This window comes from Phoca vitulina, unplaced genomic scaffold, assembly GCF_004348235.1.
Source record: "Phoca vitulina isolate PV1807 unplaced genomic scaffold, GSC_HSeal_1.0 scaffold16, whole genome shotgun sequence".
NCBI lineage: Eukaryota > Metazoa > Chordata > Mammalia > Carnivora > Phocidae > Phoca > Phoca vitulina.
This window is the reverse complement of record NW_022589719.1, coordinates 10,949,100-10,972,378: the sequence shown is the minus strand read 5'-3', so window position 1 is coordinate 10,972,378 and position 23,279 is coordinate 10,949,100. Positions and strand designations below refer to the sequence as shown.

The 23,279-nt window shown below is 35.3% G+C and overlaps 1 protein-coding gene across 1 annotated transcript in view; it reads left to right on the top strand.

The window, feature by feature from the left end:
• The window catches only part of DCDC1 (doublecortin domain containing 1), a 465,966-nt gene that overhangs the window by 6,663 nt on the left and 436,024 nt on the right, over positions 1 to 23,279 (top strand). Inside the window, exon 3 of the mRNA XM_032415097.1 lies at positions 17,958 to 18,127. Coding sequence (XP_032270988.1) covers positions 17,964 to 18,127 — 164 coding nt within the window. The 5' untranslated portion in view covers positions 17,958 to 17,963. The remainder of the gene's footprint in view (positions 1 to 17,957; positions 18,128 to 23,279) is intronic.

Below are 23,279 nucleotides of genomic sequence, written 5' to 3'. Positions count from 1 at the left end.
AACATTACTAGGTTTTTTGTTTATGTACCTCTTTGTTTTTAAAACTAGATTAGTGTCATTATTGTAGATTTTTTAATTTACTTGTTTTTATTTTTTTAAAGATTTTATTTATTTATTTGTCAGAAAGAGAGAGAGAGCACAAGCAGGGGAAACAGTAGGCAGAGGGAGAAGCAGGCTCCCTGCTGATCAGGGAGCCCGATGCGGGGCTCGATCCTAGGACCCTGGGAACATGACCTGAGCTGAAGGCAGACATTTAACTGACTGAGCAACCCAGGTGGCCCTACAGATTTTTTTAATACTAAGTATCTCATATAGAAAGGTAGCACTGATAAAGACATATAAAATTGGATGTGATCATTTAAAGAAATGGTTTGTTTTCCCCTCCCAAATTATTTGATGTAATATTATGAAACATTTTAGTATTGGTTAATATCTTCAAAATTTCAAATTAGTTAATGTTATGCAGAGGTTAATAATATTATGGTCAATTTTAATAGTTGGATATAATTTTTGTATAATGATAGCATTAAGATAAATGAAACATTGCAACTTCAACAATTCAAAATCCATGGAATTATGAGAGTAAAAATCAAATTTTGAAATATATTCTTTACTTAGCGTTAGGGTTGTTATTATAGTACTATTTTTTTACTTGTGTCAATTTACTAGTAATAAACACATTTAGCATTTCAGCCTCTTCTTGAAACCTTTCAGTTGAATTATTTAGAGACTGATGAAAAACAAATCTTACATGCTAAAGGGACTTCTGCAATGATGGATTAGATGCCAAAATAATGAAACCATACGGCTTAAAAAATATACTGAAGATAGATGTTTTCTGATGAATTTCCAAAAAATATGATATTTTTAAAATATTTTAAGCAATTTATAGTAATACTTGTTAATCTACTGTAGAAGCACCATGAGTATAGTCTTTTGTAGTTCATTAGCAATTTCTTTAATGAGTTTTTTTGTGTGATAGATAAAGTAACAGACAAATGACAGATTGTTTGCCTTTAATGATTTCCCTGTTTCAAGCCCATTACAAAGCAATTAGAAATCTGACAGCATTTTCACTCTGCATTACTGATCATCTAAAGTGATGAGGAATGAGAGGTGATGAATATTAATTGTATATTTTCATATGATTATCATAAATTATTACCTTGTCTGATGTGCTGCAGGTGAAGCAGGAGCATTAGAGAAAGACAGTCAGATATATTAATTTGAAACACTATGTGATTTTTGTCTTTGTAATATAAATCCTGATCTGCAGTGTTAGTCTCTATGAATATTAACTTAATTTTTAGTTTTTATTTTGATTTGGGGTAACATAAATTACTTTTCTCATTTCAGTACAAGAAAAGGAAAAATTATTCCATAGTACAATGTACACATATCATTTAAATTCAGCATTTTAAAAATCTAATTTAAACAATGAGATGGTTGGGGTGCTTGGCTGGCTCAGTTGGTAGAGCATGTGACTCTTGACCTCAGGATTGTGAATTTGAGCCCCATGTTGGGTGTAGAGATTATTTAAAAATAAAACCTTTAGGGATGCCTTGGTGGCTCAGTCGTTAAGCATCTGCCTTCGGCTCAGGTCATGATCCCAGAGTCCTGAGATCGAGTCCCACATCGGGCTCCCTGCTCGGCAGGAAGCCTGCTTCTCCCTCTCTCACTCCCTCTGCTTGTGTTCCTGCTCTCGCTATCTCTGTCTCTGTCAAATAAATAAATAAAATCTTTTAAAAAAATAAATAAATAAAATAAATAAAACCTTTAAAAAATGAGATAGTGAATTTGTTAATATGCATATATACAATATTCAGGTATATCAATACAGTGAAAGATATACTTAGAAATAGATCTTATGTTAGTCCTAGGTTAAAGTCAGGTGATCCTGCAAAAGAAATAAGATAAGAAAGTATAACAAGATGTAAAAGAAGATTTTTCTAGGTCCTCTGTTAACAATTCTTTTAGCCCCAGTCCATGGTAAATGCTATTTCCCCAGTGTCTTGCTTCAGCTGTTGTTAGGACTCATGTGCTATTGTTACTTGGTTCCCCAGCCTTGGACTTTTGGAGCAAAGATTGGTCCAAAAACTAGATGAGAATCTTTAGTACAAGGAGAATTGGCAAGCTTACACCATTTGAAATGATTAGAAATATATTTGGATTAATTTTACCAAAATAATTAATTTATATTTTGATATCTCTCTAATCATAGGTTTTAGTTGGTTATCAGTACATACTTAATGAATGGAGTTGAATTTCATTGCACTAATGATGCTGTGTCTTGTGTCAGTCCTGTCTTTTTTACCTTTTTGCTGTGGTTTGCTCCATGGCGTACATCTCTTAGAGAGGCATGCCTTCCTGGATCCATCTTTATTTATGAAGGTCATAATCTATATGATAATATGATTATAAATCAATAAAACTGAGTATATGCATCTTAGGAATCATTCTCCTTATTTTATATTTGATTATATATATTTATATAATGTATGTGTGTATATAATGTGTACGTATATATATGTGTGTATATATATTTTCTCATTTTATATATATCAAGTAAAAGTGCCAGGCCTTCACAAATGAACTTTCTGTGTTCTGGAAACTTGAGGAGAGCCATCTGAAATTCATTACATATTTACTCAGTGAAAATTCAGATAGCGTAATGATAAAAGCAAATTATGAGTAAAAAAGGTTGAGATCCTTACATTTAGTAGCCCAGTTTCATAATATTTTTACTGGCTAAGCTTTCCAAATATGTTATTCTTTACATCTGATGACCTTCCAGTTTATTTTTTCTACCGGGACTTCCTTCATCTATAAGGCAGTTCCAACTAGCACACTTTATAGAATCAGAATGGTGATTCCCAATGCCCTCAACTCCTTTCTGCTCATATTCCTTATCTTAGTGTTAGTCTAGACGTCAAGCTGATTCTTTCTACAGCACAGCCAATTCTCCTTTTCCTGTCTTTCTACTCCCCCCCCTTTCTTTCTATGTCTAACATACCACTAACCAACATAGCTATTTGACTTTTGAGCCAAAGTCTCTACTTATAATTGGTTTTGAAATCTTATGTATTTTTCCTGTAACACCTGAGTTCATAGGAACCTGGGCTGTCCAACTGTGACACTCTTAGCAAATCAATAGCTGAGGAAACAGACACTCCTAAATTGTAAATTATAAATATTACATCTTCTCTGATAATAAGGAGTCTCTGGAACACATTCTACCTTTTCTAAAATTTCTTTTTTAGTGCAAGATGCAGAACTAAATACAAAAATGAGGTCTAATGTTTATGATTAACACTTTCACACATTATTTATATTTCCTTATTTGATCTATATAACAATTCTGTAAGGTAGGTAAGGCAGATGCTATTGTCATACACATAGGGAAATAAGACTGAGGAAGGGCGGAGGCAAGATTCAAACTCAAGTTAGCTGAGTCCACATATTATGCATTTTCTGTCACACTGCCTTAGCTCCCGTATGTGAAAGCTCTTCCACTAAATGGCTAAAACTATACAGATAGAAGAACTTTATAGAGTTCCCCTGTGCTATCATTCTTCCTTGTCTTTTCTTAGGGAAAATGAGCCCAAGAAAGTTTAGGATTTGCCCCAGGCCCGGCCCAAAACTAAGGTCACAACCCTAGAATTTCTTGGGTTAGTTCCAGAGGTCTTTCCTTTCCACTGCACTGCCTTCATGTTTTCTGAATCTACATGATTATTTTCTTTATTTTTTCTTCAGCTATTAAAATAAATTATTGATTATAGTCCTGGCTTGGGAAATATAAGTATTCCCCTCTGTTTTTAGTATTTGTTAGTAATAAAATGAAGTCAGCTTTATCTGGCAAAACTTTTTCATAATGTAGAAACATTCTGGAATATTGTGAGAGTGGAAGAGAGGGATGTGACTGGTTTGTGTTGGGAGAGTGCAGGAGAGGAAGGTTGGAGTTGTTACTTGCTCCCATTTCCTTCTTTTTTTTTTTTTTTTTTTAAGATTTATTTATTTTAGAGAGCAGGGAGGGGCAAAGGGAGAAAATCCTCAAGCAGACTCCCCGCTGAGCTTGAGGTGGGGCTCAATCCCAGGACCCCAAGACCATGCCCCAAACCGAAATCAAAAGAGTCTAATGCTCAACCAACTGAGCCACCATGCACCCCGCCCCATTTCCTTCTTGATTTACCCACATAGATAATGTCCCAGGGACACTTTCCTCTCTAACTTGGGAGCATCTCTGATTGATTGTTTACATGGTATTTAGGGTTAGAAAAATAGTTAGGGTCAAACAAACAATTCAGGGATCAAATTTTTTTCTTCCTAAGGTATATAAATGTAAATAGTAACAGAAGCTGGGAAAACAAGGGTATTAATTACATAATGAGGAACAACAATTCTCCTAGTACAATAGGCAGCTTAGTTCAACATAGCAGTTGCTTCTTGTCTGATTCTGTATTAGAGACCAGATTTTTTACTTCCTTTTTCAACTGGTGCCTCTTTCCACCATAGTTATTCTTCTGACCCACTTGTGTAATTAGTTGGTTGGTCATATGACACAGAGACTTCTCTCCTTGAAAATTGGGTTCATTTCTTGACTCCACACACTTGATCTTCTTTACATATCTCCCTTTTCTAACCAAATAACAGCAATTCTTCACACTATTCAAGTTTTGAGTGTTTTTATGAGCACTTCTATTTAAATACCATTCCATTACTTATCACTTTCTCTAGTCATAGAAAATCCTTTTAATTTTATTCACAAAGCATTCCCTCTTTCCTTCTCAAAATTTCTACCTAAAATGGATTTATATCTTGTCCCAATGCAGCATCACTTAGTTGAAGCAACAAGCCATTTAAGATCCCTAGGGAAAAGAAGGGTCAACAAATTGGAAAGAAAACTAAGGAAATAAACTTTAAAATTTTGAGACATCTCAGGGATCTGACATGGTAGAGCTAAATATAAAAGAGGTCAAGATTGGGGTGCCTGGGTGGCTCAGTCATTGGGCATCTACCTTTGGCTTGGGTCATGATCCCAGGGTCCTGGGATCGAGCCCTGCATGGGGCTCCCTGCTCGGCAGGGATCCTGCTTCTCCCTCTCCTACCCACCCTGCTTGTGTTCCCTCTCTCACTGTGTCTCTCTCTGTCAAATAAATAAATAAAATCTTAAAAAAAAAAGGTCAAGATTCTTGACTAGTCATCAATAAAGAGTTCTGAAACAGATCCTCAGGAGAGAGGAAGTGTGTCAATAGTCATTGGTTTAGCAATGAAGACAGTTTTTACATTCTTTTCTTCTTAACCGTTTTTGCTTACCCTGAATTGGAGAATAGAATAAAAAGTCTTACAACCCTGAAATAGACTACACTATTCACTTCTTACTTGACAATATGACCTGTCCCATTCTATCAGAAAAAAAAGATATTAAGTTCATTTGGCATATATGGCCTTTGAGATATTATGTTGGTTGTTTTCCAGTATTTTATGCCCTTCTAGGTGTTACTAATTGGTTGTTTAATTTGTTATTGCATGTTCCCAGGTTAAACTAAGCTGTCTAATTGCCAAATCATGTTTCTCTTGTTTTAAAGATGGGTATGTTTTCCCTTTTCCAGTCTCCAGGGATATTATCCCGCCATTTTAAGATAGTAAAAGGAGAGGGATACAGTTTAAAAGATTGGGAGGAAAGAGGACTGACAAGATTTTTTTTTTCCTTTTGCACTAGTCACATCATCTGTGTAACTTATTCTATTCCAATAGTCATAAAAGTTGACTAATATCTTAATTCATTTTTTGGACTTCTTAAAGTTTAAATTTACTATCTCCCCCAAGAAAAAACTTGATTTCTCTTCAATAAGAATAAGTGGGATCATATCTATGCGTGATGAGGATGTTGCTCTCACAGGCTAGTTCAGTCTTGCTCAGCCATTACAGCACATGGCTTCTCCATCAAGGAGTTAGCACAAGGTAAGCCCCACGGCACTGCTTTGTCACCTCTTATTTGGCACTCTGCCTAGATGGTGATCTTTTAAAATTTTGAATTCTCACTCTAAGAGAATGTTACATGATAGCTGTTACTGAAACAAATTGGAAGTCCAAATTAATGTAATTGGATTTGAAGGATTTGTCTCCCAGTAATAATTGAGCAATCTTCCTGTTCTGTTTTGGTTGGCTTACCTCAGTAACTTTCAATAGATTTCAAATTTGACATCATGGCCTATCACATCGCCCCTCTCCAACCCTATAAAATGTATGGTAAGTCCTCTTTAGCTGTAAGTATAAAACTCAGAACACTTTATCAATATCCTTTTTGTGACTACTAGGATATCTGTAAACAGGAAGATTGTATTTTAATGAAGGGAGAGGAGAAAGGAAAGAACTCTTTGAAATCCAATTTAGCACATTGGCATAAATATTTTCAGATCATTTATTCACGTAGTAGCTCATAGGTTAGTATTAAACTTCTTGGGCTTCTTTGTGATCAACAGAGCTTTCAGCTTTCCATGGTCAAGTGCTACATTTAATGCATGGCAATAATAAAACTTATGCAAAATAAAAGGGAATTTCATGCTTGGGAGGAAAAGAATTTTATGCAATTTTATCCTTACCTTAAGAACTGACCATTAAAGTAATCTAAAATGAAAGGAGTTTTTTTTCCTATCTTCATTTTGGAAAATTGACATAAAAACCTTAAGATTTCCCATATGGCATTTTAAAACTTTTTTGAGCCTACTCTATTGCTGCATGATAATCTTTTATTTCTAAAGAATTAGATGTTTCTCTCTCTAAAAGGGAAGGTAAAGCAAGAGTTGAATAATCCTTTACCTATAAAATATGCATATTTATGAAAAAAGTGTATACATTTGAAAAATGGAACGTATTTTTATGCTATTTATTTGTTACTATGGCAACCACCACACTGCCTAGTATTTATGTTGTCTAAGATTCAGAGCACCTCTTCAAAAAAAATAAATATGCCAGAACCATGTACTGTATTTATTTTGAAGCTTAGAAAAATATTTATTCTAATGCATATTTTTTAAGAAAAATAGCAATAAATAATGTAAACTTCAGCCTGGTTTAAATGGCACATTTTCCAGTGTATGTTTTTAAAATCAAAATAATTACATTTTTTTCCTTGTTATAAAAATCAGAATAAAGAATAGAAATAATGAATTTTTAAAAAAGATTTTATTTATTTATTTGACAGAGAGATAGAGCCAGAGAGTGCATGCAGGGGGAATGGCAGAGGGAGAGAGAGAGAAGCAGGCTCCCCACCGAGCAGGGAGCCCGATGCTATGTTGGGCTCCATGCAGGGCTCCATCCCAGGCCCCTGGGATCATGACCTGAGCCGAAGGCAGATGCTTAACCAACTGAGCCACCCAAGAGCCCCTAGAACAATGAATTTTTAAAACTCATGAGTCGGGCCCTGGGTGCCTCAATCATTAAGCGTCTGCCTTCGGCTCAGGTTATGATCCCAGGGTCCTAGGATCAAGCCCCACATCGGGCTCCCTGCTCAGCGGGAAGCCTACTTCTCCTTCTCCCACTCCCCCTGCTTGTATTCCCCCTCTTGCTGTGTCTCTCTCTCTGTCAAATAAATAAATAAAATCTTTAAAAAAACAAACCAAAAAAACCCTCATGAGTCAATCTTAAAAGGTAGTCTCTTGATTTTTATTTTTATGACTTAATATTTTGATTCATAAATTTCTGAAAATATAAAACAAGAACACTTAGATATTTAATGTTAGCTACATAAATCAGAAAATATAAATGGTTTGCATTTCTGATTGCAGATGGTTCTTTGATATCTATGAGTAAAAGATTTATATTTTGCATGTGAAATGAAAGGCATGGTTGTTATTATTTTTCTTAGTTTATTTAAATTATTTTCTGACATGTGTGATACATAAATATAATTTCTTAATGTTAAACATCAGAATGGAAGTTATGAAGCATAAAATCAGACATGTTTCATGTCACGTATTACCTGTTAAGAAAAACTGCAATACAACATTTAAGTACAACAGAATAGTGAGCATATTGTCTCTGATACTTGTAAACAGGATGGATCTGCAGTTTCACAGTTTATGTTGACAGTATCTTTGTGGGAAATGTAATTATCAAATGAATTATAACATGTCCTAGTATTAAGATTATTAATAGTAATTTTAATTGCCTTTTTGAAGATAATTGGATATGTTCTCATAAGTATATGGGAAAGGGGGTATTGGGCTAATTAGATATTTTGAACTCAGTTATCTTTAAAATATCTAGAAGTTTAACATATATGTTTTATATTTTAGGAATTTCTTCTTTTAAATGAATGGCTTCTAAGTAGAATTAAAAATAATTTATAGTCCATAAAAATCTCTCTGATTATCCCTTAATATTCCTCGAGTATTAATATGATGAAAAATTTAAATAATGATAGTTTTAAAAATTAAATTTTCACTACCAGTTAGAAAATAACTCTACAATTGGTCTGATAAAGAGATAATATTTTATTCTAGTAATGGGTACTGCTATATGGGTGTTCATATGCTATTTTTTGGTAGCTTTAGAAATCAGTACATTTCTTTTTTTTTTTTTAAAGATTTTATTTATTTATTTGACAGAGAGAGACACAGCAAGAGAAGGAACACAAGCAGGGGGAGTGGGAGAGGGAGAACCAGGCTTCCCGCCGAGCAGGGAGCCCGATGCGGGGCTCGATCCCAGGACCCTGGGATCGTGACCTGAGCCGAAGGCAGACGCCCAATGACTGACCCACTCAGGCGCCCCAGAAATCGGTACATTTCTAAAAAGAAATCCAATTTGGAAATACACATCAACAGCCTTAAAATTGTTCACACACTTTGATCTGGGAATTTAACTTCTAAAATTTCTTTTAGTTAGGAACTTTTCTGTGGTACGGTCAAAGGTGCATGGGAACCACAGCTTTATTTACAATAGGAAGCATTTGGAGCAACTAGCTAGGATATTTAAAAAATAATAAAAAATTATATTTTCAACAAGTATTTAATAACATAAAAATATTCTCATTCAGTGAACACAAGTGTATATAAACTATATATTTAATATGGTCACACTTTGTTTAAAGAAAAGATTATAGAGTTGCCTGGGTGGCTTGGTCGGTTAGGTGTCTGCCTTCTGCTCAGGTCATGATCCCAGGGTCCAGGGATCGAGCCCTACATTGGTTTCCCTGCTTGGCAGGGAGCCTGCTTATCCCTCTCCCTCTGCCTGCCAATCCCCCTGCTTGTGTGCTCACTCTCTCTCTCTGTCAAATAAATAAATAAAATCTTTAAAAAAAAATAAAGAAAGAAAGAAAAGACTATATCTCAGGGCGCCTAGGTGGCTTAGTTGGTTAAGCGTCCAACTCTTCGTTTTGACTCAGGTCATGATCTCCTGGGTCATGAGATCCAGCCTCATGTTGGGCTCCATGCTCAGAGGGGAGTTGGCTTGAAGATTCTCTTCCTCTGCCCCTCCCTGTGCTCGTGCTCACTCACATGCTCTCTCTCTCTCTCTCAAATAAACAAATAAATCTTAAAAAAAAAGAAAAGATTGTATCTCTGTAAAATCATAGATGAAAGCCTGAAAACAAATATTCAAAAATTATAATAGTGGCTAACTCCAAGGGTAAGAGATTATAAGAGACTTTTCTTTTTTTAGACTTTTTTCTCTAATCTTAATATGGGTATTTCAGTAATAACTCCAATTATCATCAAATTGTTTTTAATAGGACAAGTTAATTAAAATTTTGTTTATATTCATTAATGAAAATTTAGCTAATGGAGAAGTAATGTTGTCTTGTTCAACATTGAATTCATTGTCTGTTTAAAGTCTGGGAATAGTTAGTACTTAATAAATATTTGATGGTTTGAATGGAATAATGGTGGGATCAGGAATTAGCAAAGTGGTTTTAGGGAGAACACATATGGAAGACCACACAGATGCCTTCTTTATGTTTAAGTAAACTTGATTTATCATAACAATGGGTGACAGGATAATAAAGTAATAAGAATATGCAAGAACTGTTCTGCTAACCATAGTTCTGGTAGCATAGAATAAGGCAAAACCTGGATGGCTGGATTTATCCTAGTACATTTAGTTTGTATAGTTGTATAATTATTGCTATTAGAACAAAACATTCCAGCAGGAAAAATAACTTACTTGAGAGTCTGGGACTCGAGTACTTAACCCTCCAACTTTTTTTCCCAATTGAACAATTATTTTTATAAAACAAATTTTGATAAAACAGGTTTCCTCTGAAATACAACTATTATAAAATTAGAAAAATAGACTGTTCCACAGTAAGCTATATTTCTATTGCTGAAAATGTCATTTTAATAATAATTAGCAATCTAGGTGATTAATACATATTTTACATGTTTATACAACACCAAAAAGGTACATTTCATGAAGAAATCAAGTGTCTTCCTTCAGTGAATTGAGTAATCAGCCTTTTGGACAAACTGTGTGGGAGATGAGCCTTTACAAAGTAAGATATCTGAAAAGGTAGCCTTCCACACGTCTCCTAATAAGATCAATATCTTGACAGTATTTTAATATACCTGAGGGCAACCTGAGAGCAACCACAAAGTATAATGACTTCCACTGTGGTACAGAGACATTGTTTCAGCATTGGGGAGAAGTTAATGGAAATTAAATCAATGAGGCCAAATCAGGTGACAAGAAGTAAGGTATTCCACTGCTAGAATGCTACAGTAGTCCTCAGTGGACAGATATACGTTCTGACTAGGTGAAATATAGCCAAGAGCTCTACCTAAGGATTTCCAAATATGCATTGCTTGGGACTGGCCTTTGGAGGTTAGCTCTGATGCTTGGTTCATCAAATATGTACAAGCTATCTCTGCTGGAAACTAGAGAACAATGACCTGAAGCCTTTTTTAAAATTAAGGCTTTAATTTTTTAGAGCAGTTTAAGATTCATGGCAAAATTGAAGGAAAGGTATGGAGATTTCCCATAAAACCCCTACCCCCACACATACATAGTCACCCCCATTGTCAATATCCTCCACCAGAGGTAGATTCGTTACAATTGATAAACCTGCATTGACACATCATAATCAGCTGGAGTCCATAGTTTACATAGGGTTCACTCTTCGCATTGTGTATTCTAAGGGCTTGGACAAATGTATCCATCATTATGGTTTCATATAGGATATTTTCACTACCATAAAAATCTTCTGTGCTCTATTTATTCCTACCTCCCCATGCCCCTAACAACCACTGATCATTTTAATGGCTCCACAGTTTTGCCTTTTCCAGAATGTCATGTAGTTAGAATCATAGAGTACATGGACTTTTCAGATTGGCTTCTTTCACTTAATAGTAAGGTCCCTCCATGTCTTTTCATGACATAGTAGCTCATTTATTTTATTTAATTTTTATTACTTGTTTTTTAATTAAAATTTTTTTTAATTTTTTAATTTAAATTCAATTTAGTTAATATATAGTATTAGTTTCAGAGGTAGCATTTAGTGATTCATCAGTTGCATATAACACCCAGTGCTCAATATATCATTTCATAGTTTTTCATTTACCCACTGAATTCAGAACATCTTAGTTGCTTTCAAAATTTAGCAATTATGAGTAAAGCTGCTATCAACATCCAGGTGCAGGTTTTTTGTGTGGACATAAGTTTTCAAATCCTTTAATAGATACCAAGAAGCACGATTGCTGAATCATGTGGTAAAAGTATGTTTACTTTTCTAAGAAACCACCAAACTGTCTTCCAAAGTGGCTGATTCATTTTTGCATTCTCACCAGCAATGAATGAGAATTCCTGTTCCTCCACGTTCTTGTCAGTATTTGGTGTTGTCAGTGTTGTGGATTTTGGTCATTCTACTAGGTGCGTAGAGGTACCTCAGTGTTGGTGTAGTTCGCATTTCCCTGATGTCATATGATGTGGAGCATCTTTTCATATGCTTATTTGCCATCTGTATATCTTATTTGGTCAGGTTCAAAGTCTTGGACCCCTTTTAATCAGGTTGTTTGTTTTCTTATTGCTTGAGTTTTAAGAGTGATTTTTATATTTTGGATAACAGTCGTTTATCAGACATACCTTTTGTAAATATTCTCTCCCAGTTTGTGGCTTGTCTTCTCCTTCTCTTGATGCTGTCTTTTAGTGAGCAGAAGCTTTAATTTTTTTTTAAGATTTTATTTTTAGGGGTGTCTGGGTGGCTCAGTTGTTAAGCGTCTGCCTTAGGCTCAGGTCATGATCTCAGGGTCCTGGGATCGAGCCCCGCATAGGGCTCTCTGCTCAGTGGGGATTCTGCTTCTCCCTCTCCCACTCCCCCTGCTTGTGTTCCCTCTCTCGCTGTGTCTCTCTCTGTCAAATAAATAAATAAAATCTTTAAAAAAAAAAAAAAAAAGATTTTATTTTTAAGTAACCTGTACACCTAACATGGGGCTTGAACTCACGACCCCGAGATCAAGAGTCTCATGCTCTACTGACTGAGCCAGCCAGGTGTCCCAGAAGTTTTTAATTTTAATGAAGTGGTCTATTCTATTATTTCTTTCATGGATTGTGCCTTTGGTGCTATAGCTAAAAAGTCATTGCCATACCCAAGGTCATCTATGTTTTCCCCTATTTCATATTCTAGGAGTTTTATAGTTTTGTTTTACATTTAGTTTGATTCATTTTGAGCTAATGTTTGTGAAGGATATGAGGTCTGTGTTTAGATTCTTTTTTTGTTTTGTTTTCAAGTGCATGTCCAGTTGCTCTAGTACTACTTGTTGAAAAGATTATCTTTATGCCATTGTATTGACTTTGCTCCTTTGTCAAAGATAAGTGTGGGTCTATTCTTATGTGGATCTATTTCTGGGCTTTTTAGGTATTTCTCATATAGATCTTGTACATATTTTATTAGATTTATACTTCAATATTTCATTTTTTTAATGATGTTATGTTAATCACCATACATTACATCATTAGTTTTTGATGTAATGTTCCATGATTCATTGTTTGTGTATAACACCCAGTGCTCCATTCAGTATGTGCCCTCTTTAATACCCATCACCAGGCTAACCATTGCCCCCACGCCTCTCCCCTCTAGAACCCTCAGTTTGTTTCTCAGAGTCCATAGTCTCTCATGGATCGTGTCCCCCTCCAATTTCCCCCCCTTCATTTTTCCCTTCCTGCTATCTTCTTCTTTTTTTTTTTTTAACATATAATGTATTATTTGTTTCAGAGTTCAATATTTCATTTTTGAGTGCTAATGTAAGTAGTAATGTTTTTTTTAAATTCAAGTATAATTAATATACAGTTAGATTAGTTTCAGGTTTACATTATAATAATGTAACAGTTGTATATATTTCTCAGTGCTCATCACGTTAAGTGTACTTTTAATCCCCTTCATTTCTTTCACCCATACTTCCACCTACCTCACTCTGGCAACCACCAGTTTGTTTTCTGTATTTAAGAGTCTGTATTTTTGTTTGACTCTTTTTCCTTTGTTCATTTGTTTTGTTTCTTTTTTTTTCTTTTAAGTACTCTCTATGCTCAACATGGGGCTTGAACTCATGACCCCGAGATCAAGAGTCACATGCTCCACTGACTGAGCCATCCAGGCCTCCCTGTTTTGTTTCTTAAATTCCATATATGAGTGAAATCATATGTTCTTCTTTCTCTGACTGACGGATTTCACTTAGCATTAATATCCTCTAGGTCCATCCATGTCATTGCAAATGGCAAGGTTTCATTCATTTTTATGGCTGAGTAATATTCCTTTATATATATATAAAGTAATATCCATTCCATATTTTAATCCATTAATCTATGGATAGATTTTTATCCATTCACCTATGGATGGACACTTCCATACTTTGGCTATTGTAAATAATTGCTATAATAAACATAGGGCTTCATTTTTTCTTTTCAAATTAGTGTCTTCTTTGGGTAAATACCCAGTAGTGGAATTACCAGATATGAAGCCTTTTAAGATGATGGTATTTCCATACTTCTTGTCTTCTTGCTTTATATCTTTCTGCCACATGAGTGCTTTCCTTTATTCCTTCTATCTCCAGCCCACTAGAAGCACCATATAATGTGAGTTTGAATATTCAATTCTGCTATACAAGATAAAAAAACAAATGGGATGATGACACTCATAAGAAATGTTGAGCATCTGGGTGGCTCAGTCGGTTAATCATCTGCCTTTAGCTCAGGTCATGATCCCAGGGTCCTGGGATGTAGCCTCACAACAGGCTCTGCTCAGCGGGGAGTCTGCTTCTCCTCTCCCTCTCCCCCTCCCCCTCACACGCCCGCACTCTCTTTCACTCTCTCTCAAATAAGTAAATAAAATCTTTAAAAAAAAACCCACTTTGGTTTGTATTTCTAACAGATAATATATTTTTTTTAAATCACAAGCATAAAATTGTTATTTTATTTGCCATTATTTTTTTAAGATTTTATTTATTTATTTATTTATGTAGAGGAAGGGCGAGAGAGCACAAGCAGAGCCTGACATGGGCTCAATCCCACAACCCTGAGATCACGACCCCAGCTGTAATCAAGATTCAGATGCCTAATCAACAGAGCCACACAGGCACCCCTATTTGCCATAATACCATTACCCATAATATCCAAAACTGAGTGTTGTACCCAATAGCAAATAACTTATGAAGACAAATATGCCCAATAAATTTTTAACAGATAATATAACAATACCATTTATTCATACCCAATAAAATAATTTCCTTAGTATCTATAATACCCAGTTTGTGTTCAAATGTCAACAATTGCCTCAAAAATTTGTCTTATTAAAGTTAGTTTGTTTGGGGTGCCTGGGTGGCTCAGTCGTTAAGCGTCTGCCTTTGGCTCAGGTCATGATCCCAGAATCCTGGGATCAAGCCCCGCATTGGGCTCCCTGCTCTGCAGGAAGCCTGCTTCTCCCTCTCCCACTCCCCCTGCTTGTGTTCCCTCTCTTGCTGTCTCTCTCTCTGTCAAATAAATAAAATCTAAAAAAAAAAAGTTTGTTCAAATTGGGATCTAAACAAGGTTTATGAATTGTGTTTGGTTGATATAATTCTTAGTCTCTTTTCACCTGTAACATTTCTCCATCTTTATTTTCAGTGTCATGTCATTTAACACGTTTTTCTACCTCCAGTATTTCTCACAAACTAGAAGTTAGATCTAGAGACCTGGGTACATTTTTGGGTAGGGGATGACGTGGCACTTATGCATGTGCGGGCTTACATCTTTTTTCTCATAGGTTAGTTTTAAAGTACAGCTGTTTCTTTCTTTTTTTTTTTTAAGATTTTATTTATTTGAGAGAGAGAGAGCTCAGGAGCAGTGTGAGGGACAGAGGGAGAAGCAGACTCCCACTGAGCAGGGAGCCCAATGCAGGACTCGATCCCAGGACCCTGGGATCATGACCTGAGCTGAAGGCAGACACTTAACCAACTGAGCCACCCAGGCGCCCCTCTCCGCAAACTTTTATTTCCCCTGCATTTCTTCTACAGAATTTTATCTTTTATGCTTGAAAGTCTTTTTTAGGCTTTCTTTAAGAAAGCATATATATGGAAGGCAAGGATCTGGACATTGATTTGCTTATAACTATCCACACTTACTTGCCCCTTGGAAAGCCCCATGTACTGTTTTATTATTGGTAGTTAGTACCCCAACCTGAAGACCATCAAGCCTTTTCTCTTCTGTAGCTGACACATTTTACCTGCTATGTGTGAGCACATCAACTTTATGAAGTGGCTACTATTCTTAACCCTTTCTTACAAATGAAGAAACTGATGCAGAAAGATGTTATGTGACTTGTCCAAAGTGTCACAGCTAGTAAGTGGGCAGTGGGGATGTAATCCCAGACACTCTGGCTCCGGAGTCCAGGCCTATAACCACTGTGTGCTTGAATGCCTTTTTTAAAAAAAGGGTGGAAGAGCAGATCTAGGGGTGGGCATGAGTGAGAGCTCCTATTCATGTAAGATGATTAAGAGATGGAAGTAAAAAAAATAGTGGTTTTTCAGTGTGTCAGTAAATAAACTATGCATGTGTTATTAAACATAAGGCAGTGCCTTTACCTGTACTTGGCTAAAATACCATAGTAGTGTCAGTCAAATTAAAATTAACACATTTTTATTTCTTTAATCTCTAATTAACAATTAGTTTTCATTTAATTAGTAATGTGCATGATTGATATCTGCAAACTTATTCTATTCCGCATATTCTACTTAACCTATTATATGTTCTACTTTTAGTGAGGATAACACTGTTTTTATAGTAACATTATAGAAGAAATATTGCATTTAATAATGGTAGTGATTTCACACTTATATAATTCATTCCACCAAAAAGCATCCTGAAACTATTTTACGTGGAAAGTAAAACTATACCATCACTCAAATGATTGCCTCTTTTAAAGGGAATTGTAGGTACAGCTTTTGCTGTATATAATATACTATTTTGTATTTTTGGATTATTCTTTAATAATACTTTAGATAATTATAATAATACTGAAGATAGTAATACTTTAGAATTAATTACTTTAGAAAAGTATGCATTAATTTTGAAAACTCCTTTTTTAAACAAAATAAAGTAAGTCCTAATTAAAAAAAAAATGATTGCCTCTTTTAGTGACGATTAGGATTGTAATCATGCATAAGTAAAAAGTAAAACTATTTCTATATTTCAAGAGTTATAGTTTGATGCAAATTTTCTTAGTTTTTAATAATTGGACTATATAATAAACACACCAGGGCAGTCAAACGATTTCATTCTGCAAGGTGATTTACTTTGTAATCATGTAATTTTGCCTTGCTGTACACAGCTAGAGTTTTTCACTTATAAGCATTCCTCAATTAGGAAGATTCAACCTATGAAGGACCTGAACAAGCAGTGGTTGTTATAGAAGCCTGAGAGAACCTTGTTCCTCCTCTGTGAGAAGCTTAAAGGGAGAGGGGTAGTGTGAAAGCCAACAGCCCTTTGGTCTTCAATTGGAATACCAGAGGAGTGCTGGGCAAAGAATAGCACCTTTCCTTATTAAAGTATGGAGAAAGAGATACATTTTCTTTTTTTGATATAGATTCAGATTCACCTAACACTTCATGAATGTCTACCATATGCCAAGCACCGTGCCGGATGCTTTCATGTTCACCATTTTATTTATTTAATCCTTATAACCATGTAGATAACCAGTTTTGCAAATGGGAGGATTAAAGCACAGAAAGGCTATAATACTCATGGTCCCATAGCTAGAAAGTGGGAGAGAAAGACATGATCTTATGTATTATAGGTATGTATTTCTCCATAATACTTGTGAGTTTAAATTATATTATAGTTCTTTCATTCTTCCATATGCTTAGTTAACAATAAGTCTAGCAACTTGCTAACTAGCTAACTTGCTTTTCTGGAAAGCAGTTTAGTTCTAGGAATATCAGGAGTTTCGGGATTAGATTCAACTGCAGACAACAAAGACCCTCTTCCAAGTCTTTGCCAAGATTTTATCACCTCAATGAGGCCTATGCTGACAAACCTATTTAAAATTGCATTCCTGGGGCCCCTGGGTGGCTCAGTCAGTTAAACATCAGACTCTTGGTTTCAGCTCAGGTCATGATCTCAGGATCGGGGGATCGAGCCCCGCATCTTCTTGTCCCTTTCCCTCTGCTCTTCTCTCTCTCTCTCTCTCAAAAAAAAAAAAAAGTAACCTCTACACCCAACATGAAGCTCAAACTCACAAATCAAGAATGGTATGATCTACCGGCTGAGCCAGCCAGGTGCCCCAGGATTATACCGTTCAAAGACTTAGATTCATACTTTTGTCTTCCTTTAGGCTTTCATCTCTGTTTTTTTTTTTTTAATCGTGAGATCTCACATTTAGCAACTGCTGCATAGTCTAGAACATGATGAGAAATAAATTGTGATTAATGCCCATCCTCAATTCATAACCCTGGAGAGTTTTATCTTTTAAATTAAATAAAATTCTTCCTCATTTTTAGCTGAAAATGGCAAAAAGAGAAACAGATGATCACGGAGCATCACTTTCTCAGTCTTCTTTATCACCCTTGACTAACGCCATGGAGGTATCACCGCAGAGCAACGCTGAAGGCACCTTCAGTGGAAATACCATTCACCCAACTTATAAATGTATTTCAGAAGATTTACCAAGGTAAGAATATTATTTCAGCAGCTTAAACTGAATCCTGAAGGAGATAAAGTGCTTACAGAAAGTTGTCTATGTAAATGCTCAATATTTTGTGGAGATGATGTCAATAATAACTTGGAGATATGATGGGCTACGAAGGTTGTTGCCTGGATTAGAGCCCTTCAATTTCTTTTATTTTATGGGAAGAAAAAAGGTAGATGATGCAATAAACAGAAATTATCCCTGGAGTTTGACTTGGACAGTAGCATAATGATAAAAATGATAATGGCAGGGCAGATAATACTTGCTCTATGCCAGTCACCATGCTAAGCACTTAACCTGCATTGTATCTACTTAGTTCTCCAAACAACCTTGGGGGGAATATAAGGCAGGTAGTATTTAAACATTTCCATTTTACCAAGGAAGAAACAAAGACCTAGATAGGTTAATTAACTTGACCAAGATCACAGAGCTTGTAGGTAGAGAACATATGGTTTGAACCCATGTGGATCTAACTCCACAGCCAGAACTTTTAACTGCTATATCCTACCACACTTCTCAGAAATGCAAAGCAGAGGAGACAGAGGTATTTTTCCTGTGTTTTTTTCTCCATTAGAAAGTGAAAGGATGAAAAAGTATCTGCCAGGTGTGTGTGTGTGTGTGTGTGTTTGTGTGTGTGTTTTAAGATTTATTTATTTATTTTAGAGAGAGCACACCGGGAGGGGGTGGAGGAGGTGGGGGAGGGCCTGAGGGAAAGGGAAAGAATCCCAAGCAGGCTCCATGCCCAGCACAAAGCCTGATGCAGGGCTCAGTCTCACAACCCTGAGATCATGACCTGAGCCGAAACCAAGAGTTGGATGCTTAACCAACTGTGGTGCCACCTGGGCACCCCTATCAGGTTTTGATCAACTATGGGATGGCTAAATGTGATGTCATAGTCTTAACATTAGATAGAAAACATATACTATAAGAGCATTAAAGAAAATATTAATAAATTAAGAATTATGTTAATCTCTTATAAAAATGCCAGGTTACATTTATATCTTAAAGCGTTTTGTTTGTTAGTAAATTTAGGTGAAAGTGAAATCTAGACTTTTAGCTAATTTTTGTTTTGCTTTATTCCTCTGACCTCTGAGTCCATATTAGCAGTGTCTGAGGTTATTTACCCAGTGTACTAGCTATATGCCTAGATAATTTTTTAGAACATCATTACCCAGTATAGTTATACCGTAGAGATGTAAGTTGTTCATGAAAGTGTTCTTTCCAATAAGACAATGGAAAACAATTTCTAAATAAGATTTTTAAGTATTCCTTTCTACAAATGCCATTGCTAATATAATGTGTATTTACACATTTTTATTCCCTTTAGAATTTATTTTTATCAACTTTCCTTTTTAAAATAGTGCTTTTTATTCCAACTATCTTTTGTGTATTTTTAGATTATTTTTTTGTTAGAGTTAACTATAATTTCATTTATACGGTTTCTGCTTTCTTCTCATTTTCTTTCTTTGATTCTGATTCTTTTTAACTCTGGCCTTATTCGTCCTTTTTTTAATGTCAGTCTTTCTTTTCATGTGACACCTTCCTATCATCTGTTTTTTTATAGTTTGTTTCAATGTGCTACTCATATTTCTTTGTCTGAATCCTGACTTCTTTTTTGCCACTATTACCTGTTACCATCAACTTTGATTATGATGCATCTAGAAAATAAAGTAAACATTTTCTTGGTAATTGAATGGAAAGTCAAAGATAATGCCCAGAGATCTTTTACTTTCATGAAAAAGAAAATGATGAGTTTCAACCTGTAAGGGGTCAGGTTCATAAAGGCTAATGGTTGGCATTAATAGGATTATCAGAGAGAGGCAATTTTCTCTATAAGTAAAGACATTTCCCCCTGATTGAGGTTAAAACTTTTCTTGTCTCATTCTTGTTTTCCTTGCCACCTTTCTTCCAACGTCTTTGTGATCTTTTTATGAGAAATAATTATTAAAATATAGTCAATTTGTTTTTCCTTTACTTATATCACAAGAGATTATGTTTCTTTTCACTAAACACACTGTACGTTTTACAAAATATGCCCACATGTATTAAATCCATTCATTGCAAGCCATACAATGACTGGTCACTTTATTCTCATGTTATTACCCAGTGCTATTAATTTATTCTATATTGTATTCACATTATCCACTCTTCTCCTCTCTCTTGTGTTCTTTCAATGTTTTTCCTTTGTCACTCTGTTGTACTTGTTTGTAATAGAGTGAAAACTGCTGTGCCACGTTCCTTCCCCCAGCAAGAAAACTAATCACCAACAGTGTAAATGAGTTCAACGTATTGTGCCAAAGAAGGTCTGATCCTCGCATTTTATGACTTACCACTAGGAGGTCAGATAACTGGAAATATCTAGCCTAATTCCTATGGCTATTTCCAGGAAAGCAGCACAGTAAGAAACTTTTCCTACCTAGCTATAGTCTGATGTATTCCCAGGTGACCTGGAACAGGGCACCAGCCTTTGAGACAGGGATGGCAGAATTAATTATTTATTGATAACAGGTATCTATGGACAGTTCTGTCATATTTATAGAAGGTATTTCCAAATGCTGAGTAGAAGATTTCTAAATTACAATTGCATTTTAAAATTAAGAGAATGTTGTAAAAAATTAGTATCTCTTTCTACCCCACGCATAAAGTATTTTAATGATTTTTAGCTGATGATCATCAAAGGATGTAATTTCATGATTTTTTACAATAGAAAGTTAACAGTATTTTTTAATCCTGCTTGCAGCTGAGTGTGTTGCCAACTCTTTTAGTTCCCTGTGGGAGAAATTATTTTTAGTACATTAAATAAGGACTTAAATCAGTTTTTTTTTTAAATTTTTACAAGATTTTATTTATTTATTTTGACACAGAGAGAGAGAGACAGGGAGAAAGGGAACACAAGCAGGGGGAGTGGGAGAGGGAGAAGCAGGCTTCCCACTGAGCAGGGAGCCCAACGCGGGGCTCGATCCCAGGACCCTGGGACCATGACCCGAGCCGAAGGCAGACGCCTAACGACTGGGCCACCCAGGTGCCCCAGGACTTAAATCAGTTTTAAAAGTGAATCACCAACAACTTTTTGTTATATATTATATGGGTTGCTTTTTCACAGACAAATCTTGCTTTCAAGGAGACGAATAGCACCTAAACCATTCATTCACTTTTTTATGTCATTTTAGTTATCTTGGATATTTTTTTTACTTCTTTTTTTTAGGTAATCTCTGTGCCTAACATGGGGCTTGAACTCACGAGCCTGAGATCAAGAGTCTCATGCTTTACTGACTGAGCCAGCCAGGTGCCCTGGATCTTGGCTATTTTTAATTGGAATGAATCTTAGATTCTTTTTTAAATAGAAAAATTTGGTCACATTTCCTTTTCCAGGGACAGTTTAAGTTTAGCAATTTCATCATTCCAAAGACGAGCAGTCCATTCCCAGCATGGAATGGGCAGCAGAAGGGAGTGAGGGAAGACAGCAGCAGTGAAGGAAGCAAGGAAACACCTTCAGTGCTCTACCTTCATTCCCAACAAATTACATTTGGCGTAGTTCATAACTTTTTTCAAAAATTTTTTTCAAAAACAAAATCTCTACAGATGTAAAGATTAATGTATTATTTCCTTTTAAAATGTTAAAAGACTAGGGGCGCCTGGGTGGCTCAGTCGTTAAGCATCTGCCTTCGGCTCAGGTCATGGTCCCAGGGTCCTGGGATCGAGCCCCGCATCGGGCTCCCTGCTCGGCGGGAAGCCTGCTTCTCCCTCTCCCACTCCCCCTGCTTGTGTTCCCTCTCTCACTATGTCTCTCTCTGTCAAACAAATAAATAAAATCTTTAAAAAAAAAAAAAAAAAATGTTAAAAGACTATATTGTTTCCTTTGGAAGATTTACATTTCCTCTGGAAACGTTGTATATGGTATCTGTAACCTCCTCCAGTTTTAGATTTAAGAGGTACCTTGTTTTTATTCCTTTGTATTTTGCATAAGCACAAATATTCTTTTCTTCCTTTGGGTGGGATGATACTATACTCAAATGGGTCCTTTACCCAGGGAACTTGCTCTTCTTGTTTAGAATTTCCTTCTGTAAAAGTAAAAAAGTTCAATTTAACAAACGTTGAATAGCTCCTAGAGGGTATATATGTGGCTTGAACATAACACATTGTTTATTATTCAATCATCAAGTTCTAAGTAAAAATTTGACATAGTATGTGTTATAAAATAACTGGAAATTGTGCTGCAATTGGGATACCCTTACCTAAATTTCTAGGCCAAACTAGAAATACAATTTCTTCTGCTATTGGAAATAAAATTTGGGGGGAATTTTTCAGTTTTATTATTATCACTTCTGTTATTTACTTTCTATGATGTTTAAATCACATTTTATCTAGTAATTGTAGAAAGTTATTTATATCTTTAGGTTATTCATTCCATCAAGTTGGAAAAAGGTTCTGATGAAGTTTAATGAAATTTTTGTGCTTTATGTACTCCAGAGATTTTATAGCAGGTTACATTCACCAAACATATGTGGGGTTATTTCTTTTATCAGTTGCATTTCAGTATTTTAAGCTGGTGATTTATTATTGAATGTACTTAGGGTTATTTTCCCTTATGTTTACATTTTCTTATTTGTATTTATTCCAATTAGAGCGTTTAATTACCATTAAAATGGTAATAGGATAAAGATAAGTTTTACAAATGACAATATTAAAAAAAAAACATAACTCTTCGTGAAGGTTTAAATGCCATACGAATATAAAGCAAGAAAGATATGCTTGTCAAATATACAGTATAAATAAATAATTTAGATGAAAATGGTTGACTACATTTAACAAAGAGACTACCAAGTAATGAGGGGCTAAAGAGTGGTTGTTAGATTTGATGTACTTCATTGTATATTGTAAGTAATTGCTATCCATAAAAAAATCTATGGCTTCTGTATAAGAAAAAGAGACATTTTGACAGCCAACACTGGTATGAAGCGACAGCAAGTACAAATCCTTGGCAACTGTCATTATTCTGCTGTTGAATTCATATCTAAACTGTGTGATGACTTAGACCTGCATGTTTGTTATTGAGCCATTATCTGTCAAAGTAGCCACACTTCCTACTTATGAATAGAATTATTAGCCACATGCAGATTTCTTCCATAGAAAT